Source organism: Gigantopelta aegis, chromosome 10 (assembly GCF_016097555.1).
Source record: "Gigantopelta aegis isolate Gae_Host chromosome 10, Gae_host_genome, whole genome shotgun sequence".
NCBI lineage: Eukaryota > Metazoa > Mollusca > Gastropoda > Neomphalida > Peltospiridae > Gigantopelta > Gigantopelta aegis.
In genome coordinates, this window is record NC_054708.1 from 25703470 (window position 1) to 25731083 (window position 27614).

Below are 27614 nucleotides of genomic sequence, written 5' to 3' on the forward strand. Positions count from 1 at the left end.
ATTTGACTGTCGCGCGAAATGCGAGTTTGTCTTCTGTCACTAAGCCACGCCCCTGACATGTTCATTGGCTGTGATCAGAGATAATCATTACATGCTTCATAAATGGACGACTGCAAAATGAGCGACTTTTCAAAGATCGGCTGTAATAGGAGCTCGGATGGTGGCACTTAATTTGCCGACAAATCCGACTAGCGCCGACCACCGACCAAACGACCGGTCGATGCGACGAGGGGCTAGGAAAAACAAACGACAAACACTGACGTGTTGAAAACGATAAATACAAATTGCGTGGACTACCTCCATTGAGAACAGCGCTAATTGAGTCATAGTTATCTCTCGTATATAGAGTATTGGCTATTGATAACTGCGTTTAGTATTTTGACTTTCATTCACGTGGTTGCTTTGTGGCGGGCAAAAAAAAAATAACCACCACAAAAACTTCATATTGATAATTGTTGTAGACGACATAAAAGGGGGTTTTGAAGATAGCCCCAACAAAAAAGAAAGAAATTGAGAAAGAGAACGAGAGATAAAAACAAAATCCAGATGGCAATCTAGAAGTGTCAATATTTACTCAAACACTTTACGCATTGTCGTGTTGGTGTTAATATTGTGTTATAAACGCTCGTCTGAGTGTTTGTGTGATTTTGGTTTTTGGAGTGTCCTTTATGAAACTCAGTATGGAGACCTTAAAGGCAAACCCTCCGCCGGATAGAACGGACGAACCTTCATCCCAACCGCAAGAAACCATCACAAGTGCAAAAGATGACATTTGCGAGGTCAGTTCTCCTGCAGAGTCTGTCATATCGGAGAACGAAAGCTTTAGTACAAACAACAAGAGCAACAAACCCCCAAAGGTCCACCCGATCGTGTCCAAGCCGTCGTTTCTTATCTCGGACATTCTCTCAGACAGGGGACCCGTCCGCCCCGACCCAAGATACCTGACCGTGCCCCACGGGCCGCTGTACAGAGATTCGCCTGATGGGAAGTATCAGGGAGAGGACTTTTTTGTGTGTAAAAGAACAATGTCAGTGCCAGAGGGCATTGACACTGCCCAGAACGACTGTAAGTATTCAATTAAGTTGTCGGAAACGTATATATTTGGAATCATTAGTTTTTAAAGGGACTGTTCTGAGTTTTGCAGCCACTGTAACATGTTGTGTACTGGCAGTTTTAACAACTGAAATTAATATTAGATAGAGGTTCTTGTGTAAAATGTCAGAGAGGCAATGCGTTTCGTTTGATCCTAATGTTTGTAGTAGCTCAAATAATACCTCCAACTAGTTTCTTACTTAAAACAAAAATTCCGACGCCATATAACCGTAAATAAAATTTGTTGAATGCGTCGTTAAATGAAACATTTCCTTCAAACAAAAACATTATAATAGGAAGTACAAGGAAATTCGACTTACTACCAACATTAGGACGCCTAGAAACACATTCGATATACAGAGTCTGATATTTTAAACAATAAACTGTATTTAAGATGTAACTTTATTTATTAAAAGGGATTTATTATTTTAAAATATGTTACAATGGTTTCAAACTGAAGTTAGTCCCTTTAATTGTCGGCTGGTCAGCCTGTTTGTCCGTCGGTCGTTATGTCGGTGTGTATTTGACTGGCGATCATCCGTTAATGTTTCAATCTATCCATACTATTAATTATTTATTTTACATGCTCATTTGTCTGTCTGCCTGTTAAGGTACTCCAAATCAGTTAATTGCTCGTTCGTTTATTAATTTATTTGTTTAATAATTAATTGACTTGTTCCTTTATGCATATTTCCACATTTTATAAATTATTATTTTCTCTCAATTTTAGTGTATACACGTAGAAAACCAGTCTATAAATAATAATTTTTAAAATGATACATGACTACCGGTCTATACCTATATTCATTTTATGTTTCTATGGATATTTCCACTGTTTGAGGTGTAAATGAGACTGCATCGATCTTTAGTTATTTTAATGATTATTTCAACACCAGTACCTGACTTTATATTAATTATTAAAGAAAAAACATACCGCCTTTAACAAAAGTCATTCGAGATTAAATTGTTTTCATATATATTTTTTATTTTAATTCCATAGTGACTTTAAAACATTATATAAACAACACATTTACATGTAGCAGATAATGCATACCCCATAATTACTTGAAGTACAATGGAAAAATGAATGAATGAATGAATGAATAAATAACTTATTTTTTAACGACACCCCAGCACAAAATACACATCAGCTATGGGGTGTCAAATAAAGGTAAGTATATGGATATTATTTTGAGCACAAGGGCTCACGTGAGTCTAAAATGACAAATTATGTTTTAAAATAAGACAAAAAGTAATTATATATATATATATATATATATATATATATATATATATATATATATATATATATATATATATATATATATAATGTCTAAAAGTGAGTTTACCTGCGCATTATATTATTAATTAATAATTTAAATGTATTACTAGACCTTGAAATTTAAATTATATTGGACTAACTTATATTGTGAATAGAATAAGATTTACATTTGTTTTATGATATTTTAGCCAAGTACATTGTATTTGATATAGATAGTTTACTTTGATAAGAATGAAATATTTTATTCCTTTACATTTTTATATTGATTCATTAATTTATTCGTTTATTCATTCATTCTTCTTCTTTTTTCGTTGTATAAGTTTAATAGACGATTACTTTGAAATGTTATGTGTGAATTTTACAAACCCATAAGTGCTGTTATTCTATACATTTAGAATATTTTATATCGCACTCACGCACACACACACACGTAAACACACACACACTCTCTCTCTCTCTCTCTCTCTCTCTCTCTCTCTCTCTCTCTCTCTCTCTCTCTCTCACACACACACACACACACACACACATACACTCACACACATGCATAAACACACGTACATTTGTATAACCTTCTTTTTCTCCTAATTAATATCATACATACACATGCATTTAAAAATGTTTTACACTTATTAATATATACTCCAAATCAACTGACATAATAACTGCCAATTAACAAACAGGACACGTAAATACGCATAAAATTCTATCTTGAGAACCACTACACGCATCAAACCCCCAAACAGGTTACCCAAATTACTTTCTGATTACATTCTTCACGACTTTGATGGTTCATTATTGCATCACCCTTGTTATGTTTTATTTAAGCATGATTGGATCTTTTTCTTTAAATTTGTGGTTTGCATGAAACAATCACCTTTCTCGGAAACCCCGTAATGGAGACTGTTCAAGCATCGAAATATGTAAATATTTTATAAGCCTGTTTCTGCGAACGTGGATTTAGAGTATAAGCGCGTAGTGAATGATACGCTGGTTGACACACACTCTCGCACGTAACATTGTACATTGTATAAAAGCAACAAGCCGAAACGCTATCATTACTATTAAAAATATATGTTCAAGTTGGCTTCATTATTTAATGTTGTGTGTGTGTATGTGTGTGTGTGTGTGTGTGTATGTGTGTGTGTGTGTGTGTATTCATTGTTAGGTGTGTCTCTATCTCTGTCTGTCTCTCTCTCTCTCTCTCTCTCTCTCTCTCTCTCTCTCTCTCTCGCTCTCTCTCTCTCTCTCTCTCTCTCTCTCTCTCTCTCTCTCTCTCTCTGTGTGTGTGTGTGTGTGTGTGTGTGTGTGTGTGTGTGCGTGTGTGTGTTGTTTGTATTCAGTATTTAGATATTAATACATGGTGAATTAATTTTGTTTTACATTATCTGGTCTATTATTAATGCATTCAGCATCCATTCTGTTATATGCTAAGTTTGTAAAAGTCATAATGTTAGGATCAGTGTCAAATAGCTTTGTGGGTTGGGTTTTTTTAACATAATTTTGTATAATCAGACGGCGTCTGATATCAACTACATTGGTATTTAATATATCATAAAAATTAAAGCTGTTTCCGCTTTGCCCAAAACCAAATATTAGACAAATATGTACGTATAGGTACTATTATTATATTGTAATTGTCGAGTTTTAATCTGACAAAGTAGAAACCTTACATAATATTATTCTCAAAATGTTTCTTCCTTAATTAATGTTTTAAATGTTTAACAACATTACAAACATTTGCATGCTGTACATATAATGCCTTTTCATTATGTGTGTCTTCGTTTTTCTATTTTCGAAATAGTTCTATTTTGAAAACATTTATATAAAATCTACTAATATGTGATTAAAGTTAGAATGAATGATGAATCAATCAATGAATCAATCAATGAAAGAACGAACGAACAGATAAATTTATCTAAAGTACGATTTCTTCTTTCTAAATACTTAGTTTTTGTAAACATTTATTTTAAATTTACTTATACATGATTTAAATTATGAATGAATGAATGAATGAATGAATGAATGAATGAATGAATGCATGAACGAAAGAACGAACGAACGAACGAATAGAACAAAGGATGGATGGATGGATGGATGGGTAGAAGGACCTGATAATATGTTGGGGGTTGTGTGGCTTTTTTGTGTGGAGGTGGGGGTGTCAAATGGTTTTCTGGTTTAGTTGTTTGGTATTGTCAGTTTGTAGTTTTCTTTTATACTATATATCGCTATAGTAAACCAAAAACATTAATAATAAATTAATCTAGTAGTTTCAATTAAGTTACATAATACAGAAATTGAGGTGCTTAATAAATACTTTCTGACATAAATTACATTAAATTACAGTTTCAATAAAATAATTATACTGATAACTATCCTTTTAGTAAAACTCACGAAAAACGATCTTAAAACGCAGTATGAAGTGTAGTTACTTAAATACAAATTATAGAAAATACTAGTATACAGAAAATGTGTCAAACAGAAATAAATAAAACTTAACCATAGATACCATAAAACTAGCTTACTGTTTGCATTTACCATAGTTTGACACCCAATAGCCGATGTATTTTTCGTGTTGGGGTGTCAAACATCCATTCACTCATTCATTCATTCATTCATTCATTCACTCATTCATTCATTCATTCATTCACTCATTCATTCATTCATTCATTCCATAAAACTAGATGCATTACGATGGAATATGGAGTGTTGTAAATATATTTTCCACAGTGAATTAAACCACATACTTTGTAATAAACCTTAAATAAGAACAACCTAAAAACAATATATGTTTTCGACATTGTTAAAATAGAATTAATAAAACTTGATATTATAAAATAGTTTGTCTAATTGTGCTGCATATCTAAACATACTACTAGTACTTAATACCGTAACTTTGTCTGCTATATACATGCATATTCAAATATTCTGTATACTGTTGGTTGGCGATATATTTTGCAAGTACATGTACGTGAATATAATTGTAAATAAATTAACAATTAAACTATATTATTATTGTTACTCTCTAATACAGGAAAGCTGTATTGCAGTGCCAGCTACAATTACTGTATACATAATAATTAATGTGATTGTATCTGGACATACAATTAAACATCTAGCTTTGCAATCGTTTCAGTCTAATTCATGTCCTCTTTTGACTAATTCGTTTTACATTTCAACAAATAAATAAGCATCAACTAATAGATAATCATTCCAAGACCAGAATTTGTATACTGAATATTTTACACATAATTGTATTGGGACACAAACACACACACACACACACACACACACACACAGAGAGAGAGAGAGAGAGAGAGAGAGAGAGAGAGAGAGAGAGAGAGAGAGAGAGAGAGAGAGAGAGAGAGAGAGAGAGAGAGAGAGAGAGAGAGAGAGAGAGAGAGAGAGAGAGTAATAGATAGAGACAGGCAGGCACAAAGACAGACAGACAGACAAACAGGTAGATGGATGGATGGATGGATGGATGGATGGATGGATGGATGGATGGATGGATGGAAGGATGGATAGATAGATAGATGGATGGATGGACGGACGGACGGACGGACAGACGGACTGACGGACTGACGGACTGACGGACGGACGGACGGTTGGGTGGGTGGATGGATGGATGGATGGATGGATAAGTAGATATGGAAGAGAGAGATACACGGGGACATATAGACAAAGAGACGGACATACGGACATACGGACATATGTAAGTGGAAGGGGACAGATAGCTCGACAGCTACTCGGTGTCGTATTGTGTGTATTATGACAATCATAGAGAGTTATATATCCTGGGAATGCACAGATATATCAGCTGATTAATAACACACACACACACCTATTAAAAAAATACTATTATGTTAAAACCTTCACTTTAATACGTAGCTCAGTTTTAAAATGGTGATTGGTACAAAACAACAATGCTGTGTCATTGTGAAGCTACTCAACACCTATTGTACTTAATGAAAGGATGGTTGATTGGTGCGCTATCTTATTTTTACCACTACCAGTAGCCTTTTATTCGAGAGGCGAAATACGCTTCTTTACTTATTCAACACTTATTTCCCACTCAAACATTTCGAGATTTTTTTTTCTAAGTTCTTCTGTCACGAAGTTATCCACAAGACCGCTGTCGAAGTTGTTCGATTGTTCGATACAGAGTTCCATATTAAATGGTCCATACGGTTATAGTAGGGAATTTTAATTTTAATTTTTTAAATCTCGAAGATTTAGGAAAATGCATTTTATCATAGAAACAATCGAACATGGTGTTAAAATGCACAATAGATTTTATTGAAAAATATTTTAGTGCTTTTTCAAAAGGAACAAATGGATTAGGTACAAGTTATACATCTAAAACATCCTAGGCCTTGTCCATGATACATACATGTCAAGGCAGTAATATATTTACCAATTTAATTGATTTTAAGTAGCTTCCCAATCGTACACTATTTTATTGATATTACCTTTTGTTTCGAGCACCATTTCAAATGTAAGATATATCCAATTAGAACTGCTTCAATAGTTTGTGTTTAACAATTTTTCCAATATTCAACTTCAAAATGCTGATCGTTTTCCTTATGAATTACCCGATATATCTCGGGAAAGTACATTTATTATTGGACTTTGCAAAAATATACATTTTTATTAAAAACAAAATAAAACAAAATCAGAAACAAGAACAAAAACAAACAAGACAAAGCAAAGTAAAGCAAAACAAAATAGCAGAAAATAAAATTAACTGAATGTAATTTTCGGTCAGCATATAATTCAAAATTTTATATTTACATTTGACAAACTTTAGACTGCCCTTTCAATATTTACCTGTGTTATGTACTAAACTCAATTCCAATCCCATCCAAAGACAACAGTTGGAAAGGTTTTAATATGAACGACCAGATTGTTAGCGTACTGCACAAGACAGAATCCAAAGAACGTTTTGGCAAGGTCGTCACTACTCCCTCAAATCAGTGCTTTATCTATGGGAGGACTGCCACTTATCAGGATGATACATATTTCCTACTTTGTTTCCAGTTAACACTAGGACTCCGAATTCCAGGCGTTTATATTCGGAGGCCATCCACATTGCGGGAGGGTGGAGGGCAACTATACTGTCTGTGAGTTGTGTTATGGGGCGATAGGAAATTATAAATGGTAGTAGGGTGGGGGAGGGGGGGGGGAGTATAATTGGGGACATGTCGGAAATGTTTTATTTAACGACGCACTCAACACATTTTATTTACGGTTTTATGGTGTCAGAGATATGGTTAAGGACCGCATAGATATTGAGAGAGGAAACCCGCTATCGCCACTTCATGGGCTACTCTTTTCGACTAGCAGCAAGGGATTTTTTATATGCACCATCCCACAGACAGGATGGTACATACAGAAACAGAAACAATAACAAAAACAGTTGTGAAGGACTGGCTGGAACGAGAAATAGCCCAATGGATCCACCGACGGGGATCGATCCTAGACCGACCGCGCATCAAGCGAACGTTTTTCCACTGGACTACGTCCCGTATAACATTTCTATTTTTATTTCTTCCTTTCTTTTTTCTCTCTTTTCTTTTCTTTCTGTTTTAATGTTTTTAATTGGACCACATTAACATGACAATCCGTTTGAAAAAGTAGGATTTCGTCAGTGTCTTGATAAAGAGATGAAATTATCAAGTAATTAACTTTAAAATGGCTCCCCGTGTCATGTATTTGGCTAAAAAAAGATGAACCTTTTTTTTTTTAAATTGCATTAATTGAATACCCATTGCAAGACCGCTTTTAAAAAGCGATTGAAAACAGCGTACATTCGCATCACTGTATATGTGGTGCGAGTCAGGCAAAAAAAAGCCACCCACCTTTTTCATTCACGAACGACAAAGAAAAACTTTAAACACTAGCAATTTGAACCGATTTAACACAAAAGTAAAACTGTTTAGCTATTTTCACCTTCTTGGGGGTACGCGTGCATTGCATGTATTGTGTGTACAAAGGAATTTCGCACCAAAAAAAGAAAAGAAAAAAAAACCTAAAAAAGAAGTTACACCTCACGCTTTAAGAATTTAAATTCGTCGTTACAACGAATTCGCGTGACCGTCTCTCGCAGAACGACTGGCTTTACATCACGTTGAAACAGACGACCGGATTGGGGAGATAACCCGACGCGCGGTATACCCTACACCTCGCCACAAATACCCCGGCAAGCGGTCCGCCGCCGTGCGGACGCCGACCACAATGTACCAAAGTCCTGCGTTAACACGGGTTGTGGGCAAACACACAATTACCGTGAAAGATGAAACTGTCGATGGAATTTTAGAATAAGTCTATCTGTGCCAGGAATCGATAACTTCCCACTCATATGAGGGGGGGATTTTCGAACGCAGAACAAAGTCGATGTTATCTTTAATGTTCAAAATTTTAACGCAGTGTTGAGTCATAAACGAAACACAGCACGAATGCGATTGTTTATGAGTTGCTACTTTAAAAAAAACAAAAACATTCTCCTCTCAAAAACTTGACGTTTGTTAAAATGTCCAAACATATATATTGTTCTGAAACGGAGCGTTTCGAAATAAAACTTTCTTAATATCCTTTACTTCTTTTCTTCTTGCCGACAATGCAAGTGGCAATAAAAAGGAGTTTTAAAGAAAAAGTCTAAATGGAAACTGAAATCGAACATGTAACATTATAATGGCTGGCATTCTCTTTACACATTCCAGAAAACAACATATTTATGTTAATACATTCCAGTACACAACGCAATTACCCTTAAGACTTATTGTTGTGGTCTGCAAGTAACTGCTTGCCACAAAATTAGTCATTTTCTGTTTCACTCTTTTAAAACTATATTTTAGCGCTACTGTTTAGAGATATTGAATAATTAATAGACATGCATTTTGAGAAAACAGAACTGTTTTAGAATATCATTTAAGTTTTATCATATACATAATGAGATCAGCACACAATAGCCGATGTATGCTGGGGTGTCGTTAAACATATATTCTATTCTATTCTATTATAATCTACTATACTCTACTCCACTCCACTCCACTCCACTCCACTCCACTCCACTCCACTCCACTCCATTCCATTCCATTCTATTCTATTCTGTACTATTCTGTTGTAATCTAATCTATTCTATTCCATTCTATTCTTTAAAAATTCCTGTCTTGGCCAGAACTCTCTAGTGATGTCAGATGTTGTATTCACGAGAGGCGTGTTTGAACAGTTCTCTGATGAAAGAATGAAACAAATTACCCACACTCATAAACTTAAAAAAACCATAACTTAATGTCTGTCCGAACCTATACCAATTGGAAAAAAAAGAAAGAAATAATTTAAAATATGACAGACTGCCTGAAAGAGCTAATGACAGAATAGCTGACAGATATACAGACTGGTAGGCGGATGGATGTACAGACGGGCGGATGAATTCACTAAATTGTAGTAATAAATCGTTCAGTTAATGAATTAATGAATGAATGAATGAATGAATGAATGAAATAATGAAATAATGCGTTGAATGAATGAATGAATGAAGGGATAGGTAAATGGAGGGATGATACATTTATAAATAAATAAATCATAAATAGATGACTCGAAAATGGATGAGGGTTGGATAAACAGAGGGTAGATACATTTATTAATGGATGAACAATAAATGGATACGTGGATACGTTTATTGGTGAATGAATGGATACACCAATTATGCAGCATACCTGGATTGATCGATCGATGACACTATCAAGGCAAGGCATTGACGGAATCACTTGCTACATTACTATAAAACAAAAGACTTGCTCTCTCATATCTAAACCGTTGATGTCCGCACCACCGAATTGTGCACACACAAAAAACAACAACCCAAAACACCATTCATCTAATAACCCGTGTGTGACAGCGGTACAGACTTACAGATACTCCGATTGCTTTCATCACGCCAGCCCAACCGAAATGCAATTTATTTAAATGGCGTTAATGTTCAACCCTTAGCGAGGGATCATTGTTCCTCGAGGAAGATACTCTTCAGCGAGATCACGAAAGGTGCGTTACCTAACACCGCTAAGAGCCGTCGCAGACACACTCGGACCACGGACGTTTTACACGTCATTTCAGAAGACTTTGTAGTCGTTTACGATGTTTATCTGTGTCATTCGACCCGCTACTTATTTGTCCGCTGCATCCGCGCCACTATTTTCCGACCTAAATAGAAGCATTAACTGGAAAAAGGTGTTAGTTTCGGCCTTATCAGTGATTTTTTTCCCTCCGTCCATATCTTATTTGTCTTTCGTCCTTCAGTTTCTACGGTTGTCTGAAAGAGACACTATAATTACAGACACATAACCTATTGTACTCACTGGATGTTTGTCGAGTTCCCTTTTGTGTGTGCACTTCTCATTGACACAACATTTAGATAATGAATAATAATTCGGTGCCCATATCTACTGAAAGTCACAAACGCAAGAAGTCAGATCTTTTGAAGTCATTATGGAAGCGAGCATATATTTACAGCAAGATATTCCCTTTTGTGGACATCACACGTTGTGAACATGATTTCTTTTGTTGGTAAAACAGTTAAAAATATTTGTTTTATTTAACGACACCACTAGAGCAAATTAATTTATTAATCATCTGATATTGGATGTCAAACATTTGGCTATTTTGTATTTGTGGTAGTGGAGGAAACTGGTTACATTTTAAAGGGACAGTCCTGAGTTTGCTGCGATTTTAAAGATGTTATCGATAAACAGAGACTTTTTAACGACTGTAATTACATATCAAACATATTTTTCTGCATAAAATATTAGTGGCTGTATATTAAACGTATTTTTGATCGATCTAGTATTGGTATTAGGTGAAAGTTTATTTTATTTCCTAAAATGTTTGTTGGTTTTTTTTACGTACATACGAAATTATTTGAAGACAAAATCCAGTTTGGGTTTCTTACAAATATTAAGACGACTAGAAGCACACTGAATATACAGACACTGATATTCTAAACAAGAAACTATGTTTAATATGTAAGTTTAATCGTAGAAATATTTTATTAGTCGGAAACATCTTACAATGCAGCAAACTCAGGAAAGTCTCTTGGTTATTTTTTATTCGTAGTCTTAGAAAAAACCAGCTACATTTTCTCCATTAGCAGCAAGTGATGGTTTATATACATTTGCCTACGGATAGGACAACACATACCACGGCCTTTGATATGCCGGGATTTAATATGCCGGCCTTTGATATGCACCTCGTGGTGCACTGGTTGGGACGTAAAAACGAAATCAGAGAATGGGTCCACTAAGGTCGTTCGATCCTACAACGCAAGCACCTCAGGCAAGCGCTCTACCGACTGAGCTAGATCCAGCGCGTGATGGTAACTATGACTACGTATACAATATCAACGATAGACCAAGTATCACACAATAACCATCTAGCAACCAGTAAATAAAGAAAAAACAAATAAAAATAAAGAATGTTTTTTTTTTTTAAACTTTCCAGGAAAAGTAATATCAATTACCAAAAAAAATGTTTAAAAAAATCTAACAACCAGTATAAAACAACCGCTATAAAACAACCATTATATAACAAGTAGTCGTTGATGCGGAAACACAGAACGTGAATAATTAATACCAAAGTTTAGAATGGTTAACAAACGGTAAAACTAATCAGGTAATACATTTTCGGAGAAACGAATTTATTCATAATTAATAGTGCTTCAAATTATTTCGTAAAAATAATTTTGTTAATTTCGTCAAAGTGGTTCAACTTATGAAATATATCGCACTTTGGTTCATCTCAAATAATGTTTTCATAAGTGATGTACAATATACGTGATATATAGCATACGTGATATACATTATACATGTATGTGATATACAATATACGTGATACACAATGTAAGTGATATACAAACTACGTGATATACAAAATACGTGATATACAATATACGGAATATACAACATACGTGATATAAAACATACGTGATATACAAAATACGTGATATACAATATACCTGATATACAATATACGTGATTTACAGAATACGTGATATACAATATACATGATTTACAGAATACATGTCGTGATATTCAATATACATGATACACAAAATACGTGATATGCAATACACGTGATATACAAAATACGTGATATATAATATACGTGATATACAAAATACGTGATAAACAAACAACGGAACAATAGAATAAAAAAGTATATTTTTTATTTTGCCAGGTAAACAGTAAATTTCTTTAAAAATATACGAATTTTTTTTTCTGATTTTCATCAAATGTAGAAAACATTTTATAAACAAAACAAAAAATAAAATAAATAATACATTTGTTTTCTTTTTACATTTTAGTTTGTAAAAATTCATTTTTGTTTTGGGAATGGGTGGTGGGTGGTGTCTACTTCATAAACTATCTGCCACTTTAACAGTATTGATTGTTTTCGCTCACCCGCGGGAGATCGGTTGTAAAATTGAACGTTCTCAATGGTCTCCGTATTCTTTCCATTCCACTGAGTGCGCCAACGATAAGTACCTCAAATAAGTGACACCCGTGATGGCCTGTCTATAGAAAGGTGCATATAAAAGATCCCTTGCTGTTTTATCGTTAGTAGTAGCTTATGTGGGTTCAGTGGGGCTTCCTCTGTTTCAGTCTATCGACCAAATGTCGAAGTAACCATATGTTAGAGACAAAACAGACATAGTTTAAAATGTGCTGGGGTGTCGTTAAACTAATATCCCCTTCTCTCTGTGCTGGAGGGGCAGGACATAGCCCAGTGGTAAAGTGTTCGCTTGATGCGCAGTCGGTCTGGGATCGATGCCTGTCGGTGGGCTCATTGGGTTATTTCTCGTTCCCGCCAGTGTACCACGATCTGTATATCAACGACCGTGTGTACGTGTTATCCTGCATATGGGATGGTGCATATAAAAGATCCTCCTGCTACTAAAAAATATATATAACGGGTTTCCTCTTTAAGATGATATGTATATGTCAAAATTACCGAATGTATGACATCCAACAGGCGATGATTAATATAACAATATTATTTAGTGGTGTCGTTAAACAAAACAAACTTTTTACAAACTAATATCGTCAATGTTATGATAGTGATTCATGAGTGCATGTCATCACAGCTGTACTTATTCTACTTAGCTCTGTTTGGTGCTAGTTTTGATTTACCAAACCGATTTTTGGAGTGGCAGTCCTCTTTCTGGCGATGCTGGAGGGATAACATTTCCAACAAAGGATCTCCTCAGGAGTGGCTGTCCTCATATAGGCGAGGAACTAGATAGAGAATCATGGAATAATCCACAAGTTTGCATTGTGCGAAGATCTGGCATGGTGCTTATGAAACCTTTAGAGTCTAGACTGGAGTCTGAGGCATGATTGACATGGTAACGCCATACAAACTGTATGCCTGTGACGTCATTTAAGATTGAGTCTGGACTCTAAAAAATTTATAAGCACGGGCCATTGTCTTGATCACGTGTTACGGTTTTGTCATTCAGATTTAACTTTATTTTGTGCTTGAGATATATGGCAACATAATAATATGGACGTTTGTGTGTTTTTTCCAGCACTCAGTGATTCTGAAAAGGGCTGCTCGTCTCAGGATATGTCTCAGTGTTCGTCAAAATCCAAGAAACCCCGCAAGGCGAGGACGGCGTTCACAGATCACCAACTCGGATGTTTGGAGAAGAGCTTCGAGCGACAGAAATATCTCAGTGTCCAGGACAGGATGGAACTGGCGGCCAAGCTCAACCTCACAGACACCCAGGTGAAAACCTGGTACCAAAACAGAAGGTGAGCCATTGTATTAAAACATCACAGATAGGTAAACCTGGTACCAAAAGAGAAGGAGAGTGATTGTGTTAATACGTTACAAACAGGTAAGCCTGGTACCAAAACAGAAGGTGAGTCATTGTGTTAAAACATTACAGACAGGTAAACCTGGCACCGTACACAGGAGAAAAAAATGGTGTCAAAACAGAAGGTGAGTCATTGTGTTAATACTGCTGTTCCTGTTGCTGCTGCTGCTGCTGCTACGTCGTCTACTACTACTACTACTACTACTGCTGCTGCTGCTGCTGCTGGTGGTGCTACTTCTGCTGCTGCTGCTGCTGCTGCTGGTGCTACTTCTGCTGCTGCTGCTGCTGCTGCTGTTTCTACTGCTACTGCTACTACTGCTAGTACTAATACTAGTACTACTGCTGCTGCTACTATTTCTGCCGCTTCTGCTGCTACTGCTACTACTAGTAGTATTAATACTAGTACTACTGCTGCTTTTGCTGTTACTGTTTTTGCTGCTACTGTTTCTGCTGCTGCTACTACTACTAGTACTAATACTAGTACTGTTTCTGCTGCTGCTACTACTGCTAGTACTAATACTAGTACTGTTTCTGCTGCTGCTACTACTGCTAGTACTAATACTAGTACTGTTTCTGCTGCTGCTACTACTGCTAGTACTAATACTAGTACTGTTTCTGCTGCTGTTACTTTTTCTTTTACTACTACTGCTGCTACTATTACTACTAAAGCTGCTGCTGTTACTACTACTGTCACTGTCATTGCTACTTATACTACTACTACTGCTTGTTGCTGCTGATTCTATTTTCACTGCTACTACTACTACTACTACTACTACTACTACTACTACTACTACTACTACTACTGCTGCTGCTGCTGCTGCTGCTGTTACTATTACTACTAGTAGTAGTATTACTACTGCTGCTACTGCTTCTGTCACTCCTGCTGCTGCTGCTGCTGCTGGTGCTGCTGCTGCAGCTGTTGCTGCTGCTGCTGCTACTACTACTACTACTACTACTACTACTACTACTACTACTACTACTACTACTACTACTACTACTACTACTCTCGATCAAATGGATTTCGAGGGCATTACAAATTAAATAGACCAAGCACCGTCAGTGATTCGTGGGAGCATAACTATTCACGACTTTGTTATAACATCGTTTGAAATATCCTGTGCAGAGATTCGAAAGTAAATACGTTTGTGATATTTTATCCTTCTGACAATATTCAAAACCTTCACTTGCAGACCAAGTGCACATGTTCTACTGGTAAAAAGTAAAGTTAAAAAAAGAAAGCTTGGACGATGAAATAGTGTTTTTCTTATATATTGTATTCTTAAAAGAAAACAAGAAAATTTCATTAGTCTTCGCCTATTGGGGTAATTGTATTTTTGATGTAAACTCATGTGTGTGCGATACCCGCACCAGTACGTTGGGTACGTCCCCTCGTGTTGGTCTTGGCGAGACTATGAGACTGCAGTTCCGGATACCTCCTTTCGCGTTATGTTACGGCGTGTTTAATTGGGCGAATAATGAGTATATCTTAGCACTCAAAGTGAGTACATCAGCGCAAAGAGTCAATACTCACGATTGTGCGCAATAAAATGTTGCCTGTGCCACACATGACGACCGCATAGCCAGGTAGCTAAATTAATGGTCTACAACCCACGGACGTATTATAGCTTGGTCCCTTCCCCATACCAGACAAGGCTATACCATCAAGCGTGTTTGCATTTTGTTTTCATTCACCTTCAAAGACTTCTAAGTGTATTATAAGTAAAGACACACACGTTTCTAATTTACCTCTTTGTGAGGCCGACTCTCTTCCATTATACCTACTAATCTTTTGCAATATTTGCCCAAACATAACGTCTTAAACTGTGATTAAACTACTAGCGCCAGTAGATGGCGTTGGAACACCGCGCGCGCACACCGTCGCGTCGCGTTCGACTGTAGTTCGGTGACACGGGTGGGCCTTGACCGCCGCGGCTGTGTTTGCGAGCATGCGGTTGCATTAATTTCGAAAGAGCATCAAAGTACGTATTTCACTTTATAACCTTGGGTGTAGCATTTAAATAATACGTCGACTTGTTAAACCGTATTATATTGATACTCTAAAGTTAATATAAATTATTGTGCGTTACTTTTATTGTTCAGGCAAGTAATCTCACTTGTGGTTTTATTAAGTCATTATTTATTGAATTTTATTTTAAGTAGAATTATAAATATATTCAAGAGTCTGAACCAGCACAGTGGAACATTTTCTCTTATTAATTTAAAGGGTTTTTTTTAAAGTTAATATTAAAATTTGATTTACAAAATTGTCTTCTTTTTAATTCAAATAACTTATTAATTAGTAACGTATGAATTATTTTGTATTATTGCAAAAAAATAAATAATAATAATAAAAACAAATAATAAATAAATTAATTAATTAATTAAAATTAAATTAAATTAAAATGCCATCAAAATATTTCGCGGCATTTATTTTCCCGTTGAACTTTCAAATTTCTATATCACTTTTCTTAGTTATTAAACCCTCATCTTAAACATTAAACACAAAGCTGCCGTAAAATGCCGTGGATCGACAGCATTTTTTTTTTTTTTTTTTTTTTTTTTTTTTTTGCCGTGGCCAGTTTCGTAATTGTCATGGTTGATTTGTACTGACAAATATTCTATATTCATATAAGTTTTCCCCGTAACTGAAAATAAAATGATTTTGTTTGTTTGGTTTCACTTGGCGTTGAATTAACCAATTAATAGTCAAGGAACATACGAAATCGTGTTGTAGCTATTTCTAAATTATCTTTACATTTTTTATTAGTCAACTCATTATTCAACTGATTAAAACGTGTTTCGTGCTGATTTCCCGGCCTTCTAAAATATAAGACCCCATTTCAGGAAAGCACATTGATAAATGCTAAATATGTTTAAACAATAATGTTGTCATGGCCATTAAAATATTTCGACAAACATATTAAAATATAACATATAATTATTAATACTAATACGTTATTTAGATATACGCGAAAATGCACAAACAAAAGTATTTTTAAAGATTACTATATTATACTAATAATAAATACTAAAATACACTAAAACACATTAGTAAACACGACATCCAATAGACATTGATTAATAAATCAATGTACCCTAGTGGTGTCATTAAACAAAACAACTATAACTTCAGTGAACACGTTAGAAGCACCATACACTACATATAAACTTATTACACTTATGTTACAAACAAAATAATGTGAACAATTTGACAAATCAAGAGTCAGTTTATTTTTTATATCGTATATTTAATATATAAATAAATAAATAAATAAATAAATATATTTTTTAATTTCCATCAGAATAATGTTATAAGTTTAGGTTTCGCTACATTTAAACGAATATTGTTCAGTGCTATTTACAAATGTACCAAAAAAAATATCATCCAATGAATTCTTTATAATTATGCTGCAATATAGATATAATTATCTTTTAAAATAACTGTATACAATAATAATAAAAATATCACATTGAGATACATCATATGTAAAATATATTTCCTGTAAGCTAATATATACCCTATATAAAAAAATATTAAAACAAAACAACTATTTAATAATTTTTAAAGGGGAGTAATAACTAAATAACATAATTAAATAAATAGACTTACAAAAGAGATTTTAAAAACTTAAAGTGCGTATATTGTATATATATGAAATATTAAAACGGTTATTTTATACTTATTGAATAAATACATAAATAAAATGTTAAAAAGAAAAGAAATAATAATTTTTTAAAAACTAAAGTTAAATACATCAATCATATACGCGAAAATTTCCACAACAATATCTATAAAACACTTCCCTGACATTGCCAAATTGTTTTTGCTTGGACAATAAAAAAAAAATCTATAAAACAAAATTGCACACACATTCGAGATTAGTTGAACACAAATATTAATTTTAAAATATGTTGGGACTGCAGTCTCTGTGCTGACAAAAGGCGATTTGAACGTTCTACGCATTTTATGGAGAACCTTCACAATTTCAAATTATGTCTAATGATAAAAAAAAATTAATATATTTTTTAAAATAACGTAGGCAGATGATTAATCAAAACTCTATGCGGGTTGATCCTTGAAAACAAATCTCGAATTGAACCCAGAAAAAACGGGTAACTATTTTAAAAAGCAGGGCACTAAATTTTCAAATTTCACGACGCCCCTTTGGGTTTCCGCAAGTGGTCCTAGGAGATTCATTAGTCTGTCAAATTATTCATAACCCCAGATAGGGCAGTGTTTTGTAATTAGACGGGCCGGGCTGCGAGCGACGGCGGATTAGAAGATCAAGCCATTGATATTTAACGATAATGTAATAGCGTTTAATTAACTCGGATAGCACTGACAGGATCAGCGAACCTCTCTCGGCGATTGCCCAAATTGTGAGCACTCGGCTCCGTCCGACTGCCTCCGTAATAACGGAGCGACACGACGAGAGGGTTACGATTGCCTCAATTGGCAACAGAAAGCCGACATATGGGCGAAGTACAAACAGGGCCCATTCACGCGAGACTATGGGAGAAAAGGCGACAATTATTACAACGCCCAAGTGCAGAAAACATCCTTTGGTGTGAAGTCGGATGACAGAAGTTTAGCCCAGGGCGACATCGCCGATTAGTTGGCTCACACTGGGTACCTTTAACAATTGCCAGTAAACGACTCTTTCGCTCTAATGGATGCCACCAAACGCCGGGTTATTTTGTTGGTGTTGTTTTTCGGTTAGAGGTGTTTGGCTGTTTGCATTTCATTCGTTACACCACAATTAGAAGCTTTTGTTGAAAAATAGTATTCTATCTTTTATAATTAAAAACAAATACAAATAATTTAAATGTAAAACGCAAATATGAATTGATATTGGCCAGGACGGGGAATACGGTTTACCAAGACTGGTAGGTAATAATAATTATGTCCATATTCCAGTAGCGACAGACACAATACGAGCATTAGAAACATTTGTTTAAAAATAAGACTTAAGAAAAGAAGTTAATTTTAATAAACAAAGCTGAAATGCAATTATAAATTAATATAATAAATTGTTTCAATGGCGCATTTGCTAAGCTAAACGGTTTTCTAAGGCTGATATCACACATACAAATGTACATAAATTAATATCGGCCATATTAAGCCATATGTGCAGTTTACTAAGAGTGATTATAGTTAGTGTCCGTTTATGTTGAAACGGAACCGATGAATTGTTATTTGACTACAGCGAATAATGTTATAACTTAATGTTTTAAACCCATACTAACTAACATAACATTTTTTTAACAAAAATAAAAACTCTCAATGTAAATAAAACATTATTTTTTTTTTTAAATTGCATCAAACTGCATAGGTTAAATTCCCTTACGAATTTGAAATAGGGTGATGTCAACTAATGACACAGCCAAGGTAGGGAATTGCGCGCGCAGTTCTGTTTCTAGTCTTGGTACTGGTAACAGATCAGATGGAACTGTCTACCTTGGCTGTTCCAGCATTTTGTCTTCACCCCTGTATTAAAATGCGATTAAAATGAGGTTACATCGTCTTCGGGTTTTTTAAAAATGTTATGGAAGTTTAAAACTTAAAACATTTTTGCATACTGTTTCAGCTTTATTAAGTACACACATGTAGTTATATTCCAATTCTTATTGAATTGTATTCCACGTTTGAAAACAAATACCTCTCTGATATTCCAACTCCACCAGACACCCCCCCCCCCCCACACTACCCACTACAATAGTATCTCTAATGACTACCAACGGCGGATCTATGTGTGTGTGTGTGGGGGGGGGGGGTGCGCACAGGGGACTGCCCCCCCCCCCACCTAAATTTTGCGACAGTTATAATTTTATTATATATTAATGTTCATCTTTTTACAATTCCCTTCCAAACCTCCCTCAAATATCACTTGGCATTCCTCTTCATGTCACTGGGGCCCCCCTACATGGATTTTCGGGATCCGCCACTGACCACACTCAATTCTTCAGAGTATTTTTCACAAAGTTTTAACGTATTTTGATTTGTTTTCCACTTAGCTCCAGTACCAATCTATGAAATGAAATACAGATAAATAAAGGAAACTGTTAAACCGCAGCAAAATAATCGTGATCGGTCACTTTCGAAGAATGACATTTTTCATGCAAGATGTAATTACTACAGTCTGGTTGACAAAACAAACGCCCGTTGGCTTCCGGATGATAATAATAAATTTCACACTTGAATGTTAAGAATGAATATAATTTTCATCCATTGACCTAGCGACTGGTTTTCTCAGACACTCATTAGCATTTAGACAAACAATTATAAGAAGCGTTCAACACCAGTTGATGGCAATAGCGCCTGACATTCAAGGCTTTGAGGAGCTTTTAAACATGGCCTCGGCTGACTATAATGCGCGGCAGCTTGATCGGCACACAGAAACACTTGAATTAAGTAACACCAGGAGCAAATGCTGGATGCTGTTGGGAGGAGGGTAGAGTGGGGTGCCGCTTTTACAAAGCACCTACAATATTACAAAATGTACGACATGGATAATATGTATGGTTGACAATTCATAAATCGGCAACGGTAGCTTGATCAATCCACACTCTTGAAGTTTCGGAAGTGTAATATTTATCAAACGTCTTTTGGAGGGACCAAAACATTCGTTTGAGAGATCATGTTTTTTTGTTGAGTTTATGAAGTCTGTTATTACTAGTTTGTATAGCTATTCAGCCGGGACCGTTGCTTCAGTTTGAGAGATCGAGGTTTTCGAGATATTGAAGCTTCAGTTGTCGATTATATGCAATAAAATATATTTTCAATCAAACAAGATATTACTTTCTCATCCACCAAAACATAATAATACATTGGGTTTACTTCATTTGTTAAACACTTGATTTTCAGAGTTTAGATGTGTGTGATTGTATCATAACTTGGATAAATGAACAGACATGTAAACATCGTGAAACTCCACGAGATACGTATTTATTTTATAACATTATATTATGTTGTTTTTGTTTAATGGCAGCTGAAAGTAGAACATACCCCAAAAGCAATGCATCTAAAAATAATAATATTTATATATCTATACAAAATTTAATATTCAAACTATGTTAATATAAATAGTAACTTAAAAATAGAAACCTGTTTCTATACAGATATTATACAGTAGATTTAACAACTATTGTTAAATCCAATTTCATTCATTTCAATTAAGGTTCAAACACGCTGTCCTGGGCACACACATCGGCTATTGGGGCTGTCTGTCCAGGATAGTGGGTTAGTTGTTAGTGGTTAGTTGTTAGTGGTTTGTGGTTAGTGAATGAGATGGTCTTACACCTACCTATTAAGTCGTTAAAACTCGCTTTGGGTGGGAGCCGGTGCCGGGCTGCGAACCCAGTACCTACCAGCCTTATGTCCAATGGCTTAATCACAACACTACCGAAGCCGAGCCGATCATAATCTAGCAAATAAATGCGTTTTAGCAGCGTTTCACACAAATCGTTTCTCTTTTTTTTAACCTTAAAGACAATTATTAAACCTTAAATCTACTTATCATATTTCCCCCTTTTCATTCTATCATATTATTATCCGCAACTAACATTCTTATGCAACACCGTTTCGCTTTCGCCATTTACAAGTGCGCATGAGTAATTGCCGTGCATCCATCCATAATTCATGGGCGAGTTGTCCCATCAATGCGATATTTAGATGCAATTTTGTCAAATTCGGCCTCTTGCTTCTCAATGCATGAGATACTTAATGCATCGACAATCAAGTTTAGACATCTTTTCTCCGGCGTTGGCAGCCGGGGACTGGAAGTTAAATGAAGAGTAAAGTTGGACTGTTTGTATCTCGACACCAGCTCACTGGCTCGCTCAGTAAGATAGAGATCGGGTTCATTAAAAGTAATGACTGGGAATCACAACGTGATGGGAAGACCACTCGGGCGGAACCAGGTTTAGCACATTATTTGCTCGTCTTATGAGATATTTTCCGCCAAATCGCGCGAACATTTTCGCGTCAGCGGTGAAAGGTGACCGCATCATCGTCAAGCGCGCACACCATCGACCTTTTCGGATTTTTTTTTTTTTTTTTTTTTTTTTTTTTTTCTCGGAGTATAAGAACAAATAAGTTATTTTAATCCTACTGTAATGGAAAATGAAAACAAGGTCTTATGATTCTTTATTTGTTGGTTGAAGAACTATTATGACTGAATTTACAAAGCCTTTTTTTTTCTTCTTAAATACAGCTGTTTAACCATTGTAAATGTATTTAGTTACACGTGTGTAAGTAAAACAAACCCAGTCTTTGTAAATTCGGGCATTTATTTTTATAATATACAAGTCATATTAATTTAAATTTTAATATATTGTTTATATTTATGTAGTAACAGTCTGTGCGTTACGATCTTCTTGAAGTATCTCCTGGAATGTTTCTTGTACACTTTGCAGGCTTTTTGTTTAATACGACTGGCTATAAATTATGAAGTACATTAATAAAGATAGTGTTTTAGTTTAAAATAATTTAATTGAGCGAAATTGCCTAAATTATATTCGTACAAATAGTGTCGCGGTCACAAGCTATGCATTTAATAATAATAAAGAGTGAATGATGGAGGGGTAGGTATCCCTGTGTGAAAGCCACACTCTCGTTTAAGAGAATTTGCTATGTAATAATAATATCATACATAGTTTGGTGAACAGCGATATGATATTATTATTTTATATTTTTGAAAACAGTGTGATTTTCACACTTCCCCTCACTCACTTACTAACAGTCATCTAAGATACGCCACCGGATACACGCACACGACATATATTACGAACCTTCATGTATTGTCATAGTCTACTGAACTCGATATTAATAAGCACTGTCAGTGTACTCTGACGGTACGCAACATTTTGGTGGAGTGTCATCATCCCAAAGAAACTGGAAAATATATTTTTGGTCACAGAAACGTGATGGAATCATTTTATATTCCATCCAGAACTTTTATTACAATTTTTTTACGTGACTCTAAATTTTGATATTACCTATCGGTGACATTTGTATTTTTGCACAGTTCTTTACACTGTGTTTCAATTTAACTGTTGAATTTTTATAGTGATGGTTATCATCACGTTATTTTTGCATTTGCCATAGTTTAACACCCAATATCCGATGTATTTTTCGGGCAGTGTTGGGTGTCGTTAAACATCTATTCGATTCTATTCTGTTCTGTTCTGTTCTATTCTATTCTATTCTATTCTATTCTATTCTATTCTATTCTATTCTATTCTATTCTATTCTATTCTGTATTAATAACTGGAATTGGCATTTAATGTTCATAACATGCACTATACAGTCTATTTACTATAATTTTTGTTGTTTACATATTAAAGGAAATTAAAAGGTTACATTGACTGATTTACTTTCTTTCTTTCTTCCAGAACCAAATGGAAGAGGCAGACTGCCGTGGGTCTGGAACTGCTGGCAGAGGCTGGGAACTACGCGGCGGTTCAGAGGATGCTCCAAACGAACCCTTACTGGTCGGCGTACCACCCCCACACGTCCGGACTCCTCTCCAACATAGACGCTCTGTACTACCGCCACGGCACCGCGCCACTTCCGGTGAGCCGACCGATCATTCCGCGCATGCTCATTCATGGACTACAGCAACATGTGAACCATCTGCCTCACTGATGGTGGACGGTTTAATACCCATGGTCTCATTATATATATATATAGTGTGTGATATTTTAAAGTGCTGCTGCCAAGAAGGTGTTTTTTCTGTCTCGAGATCTCCTAATGAAGACTAGACTTTGTGATTTCATGAGAAATGACTAGTCATCATTATGTTTTATTCAGTCCATAGATCAACAGCATTTAATATATAAATGAATCTGGTTTTTATTGGGCAGAAAACTGGACAAGTAAGAACTTAACTGTGTCCACGAATGCTATATTTGAAAGTTTGTGAGATAGACACGTGGCAAAAGACTATCTTTAGAAACAGGAAGTGTTGGAGAGAAGTGTGACACGACAACTGTTTCCCCATGCAAGCTGTCAAGTGATGGAAAGGCAAGTCAGACGACTAATCTGTGTCCATGCATGCAATGTTTTAACATTTAAGACCATTTTTGGACTAGGACGTGATGAGAAAGCAATTCAGATGATTGTTATGTGCCCATGCATGCAATGCTTTAACTTTGAAGGCCATGTGTGGACTAGGAAGATATGAAAAGGTGTGTTACATGACAGTTGAATATTTAAGACCATGTATGGGAATGCAAAGAGATGAAGAGAATTGTATGCCCTGCATGACAAGTTTTGAACTTTTGTGGAATGGGACGTCCTCGTCAAATGATATTTCCGTGTGATATAAGTGGACAAGATAGTAATTCACATAACATTTATAATGCAAATTATTATTTTGAGTTAACTTTTGTACAGTCTTCCTTAATACACGTAACAGAGCTATACATTGTGCCTGTGTTAGCGATTGAAATGGTGTGAGAAAAGAGGTACAAACTCCAAAAGTCGACCAATCGAGTTCGGGAAATTATGTTGTAATTAGTGCAGCACAAGGTCTCATTAAAGGCATACGGTCACAGATTTTAGGACGTTATTTCTCTCAAAATGGATAATAAATAAAAATTCTATTAATTGTTGAAAACCAAATCTAGCTATCACCTCATCTTAACTGAACCATGAATGAGTGAAATCCATGTCAACCCTCTCGGCAATTTTAGTTTTTGGATTGTGGACCATTGTCATAATTCAATTATTTTTATAAAATATCATTAATAAATGGAGTATGGTAGTTATGAAGATGGTTGAATAAAGTACATTTACGGACAAATCAAATAGTTTTTGTTCAAGTAATACTTTGTTAGACTTTTAAATAGGTCAGTGGTATGTGACAATACGTCTTTAAGGTGTAGTTTTAGTTAAATTTTAAGCGTTTTAGGTCTATCCCGCTAACAAAAACAAATATAAGTTATTTGAGGAAAAACAAAACAATCAGACAAAAGATGGAGACCTGGCCTCACGGAACCCCTCTGGGCCCGCCGTTCTGTGTTGTTCATTCCATTTCTATTGATTTCATTGACAGTGCTTCGATGGTGTAATGTTTTAAATTATATATAATTTGTAAATACATGTAATATTTAGTGACGTCCAGTAATTATATAGAGCACCCATCTGAACTCTGAGTAGTCGAAGGAGTTTTTCACTCTGGTGTGTTTTGTCCATGTAATGCATTCACAAGGAAGAACAACAGCAAACAATTGGCATCTCTCATACTCATATACATTGGCATACGAAGGTTTTTTGTTGTTGTTGGGGGTTTTTTTTTGGGAGGGGGGCGGGGGGCGGGGGGTTAACGCGTATGGAAATAGTGTATTAAATTCCAGAATAATTTTCATAAATTTATATTACTTCTTTTAACAAATAGCAACACCATAGCTGCATTGATCACGTCGATTTTTTTAAACACAAGCTTTGAAGTCTTTATATGTCGCCAGACGTAAAGATAGATAATACTACACTTCTATTATATGTAACCGCAATTGCAAACAGTGTGGATAACAATGTTTAATGATTCGTATTAAAGCTACACTTCATATATATTAATGATTAGGGAATTGTTAAAACACATGAACTAACAGTAGCCTGTCAAATGGTGACTGAACAGGAAAAAAATATTGACTTGTGTCTAAAGAAAGAAAATGTATATTTTATGTGTCTTTCACGATTTGAAAAGTAGACAATTGGCGACTCTACGGCAAATGCAATACTCATGCTGGTTTCTAATTCTCAGGAGTGTTGAAGTGTTCCAGCTGAACTTTCAAAGGAAAACAGTATATGTTTGACGACACGTGGGCATATTTTTTTTATTATACTGGCAAGAAATGATGACTAGACATTAAAAAAATTATTTTAGGCCACTAACCAAAAATATACCTTGACCTTTTATATGATCAGCAAAATGAGATTGACCGTTGGTCTTACAACGTAAACGATGCGATGTTAAAATATAATAATAAAACACTTAATTTAATAATAGCAAGATGTTCAGTATTATTAATTATATTATTTAAGTAATAACTATTTTGTTTTTGGTGTATAGATAATCTGGACGACAAGGTTATAGGTGACATAGCAATCCATACACGTTGACGTACTTGTGTGTAAAACGGTAAAGTTGTGAAATAAAATAAATCATTCATTTATTTTTCGTATTATATATTATATTATAACATACTTTTCAGTTACATTTAACTATAGTTCATTTGCGTGAAAAGGGAACCGATTAAGTGGCATATAACTCTATTATGAATAATATTAAAACTTATATCAAGACATGTTATTGAATTTCAAACTCATACCAACTCAAAAACCAATTATAAACATGTCTATGTAAATAATAAAAAAAATTACTTGACAAATTACCATCAAATTATATAGATTTTTTTTAATCCCACTACCCCCTTTCCTTTCTCTCCTTTGAATTCCATTTCATTTCTTCCCGTTCTGGCAACACCTCCTATCTTTCAACTTCTTTCGCTGGTCACCTCCACGTCCCAGTCCTTATCTCTCCAACCGCGACAGGTGCTTGTCTCTTGTGGTTATCTGTGCCACACACCAGTCATTCCCCATCAGCTTTTAGCTGTGGGCTTAGTCGGACAACTTCGGGGAGTGTTCAGTAGTTACTTTTGAAATTATATAGATTATTCTTATTTTTAATACAAGGTTGTAGACAAAATGTTAGAACAGCCTTAGCTGCATTGTTATCTCACTAATCAATAACTCAGTACACAGAGACTAAATGTAGAACCGTCAGTGCTATGTTAGCCGTTCCACCAGTTGGCTTTATATCTGTATTGTAAAATGCAATTTGATGATAGTGTGTAAAGAAACGTTGTTTTACATTTGCACGGAAAGTTATTCAAAAATGTTATTACAGATGGTGTGGGTTGAAACGTAATAATATGTTTTTATATCAATTTTGCCTGTACTTATTATAGTTATATGCCAATTCATCGATTCCATCTTGACTCAAACGGACTATAAGCGATGGAGAGAAGAAAAAAACCTTGTTTTCTATATAAACTATTTATCATTTTCGGTTAACATTAAATCCCAGGATAACACACACCCAGCTGTGCAAAATTGGTTGGAACAGAAAAAATCCAAACTGGTCTTTCCACTGACAAGGATCGATCCTATAATGTATCGAAACAAGCAGTCGATAAGCACTGATTCAAATGCATGATGCTTATTCACATAGTATACCGATGCCATAACCTAATCGAGGCGTAACAATTAGTACTTGCGAGGTTAATAGGGAGTGCTAATAGTAGCCGTTACAAATACCCAGTTCGTCTGTCCCGATCTATATAATATATAGCTGTCATTTGTCG

At 35.2% G+C, this 27614-nt stretch overlaps 1 protein-coding gene across 1 annotated transcript; it reads left to right on the plus strand.

Annotated features, from left to right (window-relative positions):
* Nucleotides 1-219: 219 nt before the first annotated feature.
* On the plus strand, nt 220-24944 carry LOC121384472 (barH-like 1 homeobox protein). The gene is made up of 3 exons (XM_041514879.1): nt 220-1065; nt 13956-14181; nt 23640-24944. Exons 1-3 carry the CDS (start codon nt 669-671, stop codon nt 23890-23892), a joined length of 876 nt encoding a protein of 291 aa, XP_041370813.1. The 5' UTR covers nt 220-668; the 3' UTR covers nt 23893-24944.
* Nucleotides 24945-27614: the final 2670 nt, after the last annotated feature.

Excerpts from the sequence above, each read along its gene's own strand:
- LOC121384472 (XM_041514879.1), top strand. The coding sequence starts at position 669 with ATGAAACTCAGTATGGAGACCTTAAAGGCAAACCCTCCGCCGGATAGA. Across the intron at positions 1,066-13,955 it reads TGACACTGCCCAGAACGACT|CACTCAGTGATTCTGAAAAG; the intron begins GTAAGTATTCAA and ends TGTTTTTTCCAG. Across the intron at positions 14,182-23,639 it reads ACCTGGTACCAAAACAGAAG|AACCAAATGGAAGAGGCAGA; the intron begins GTGAGCCATTGT and ends TCTTTCTTCCAG.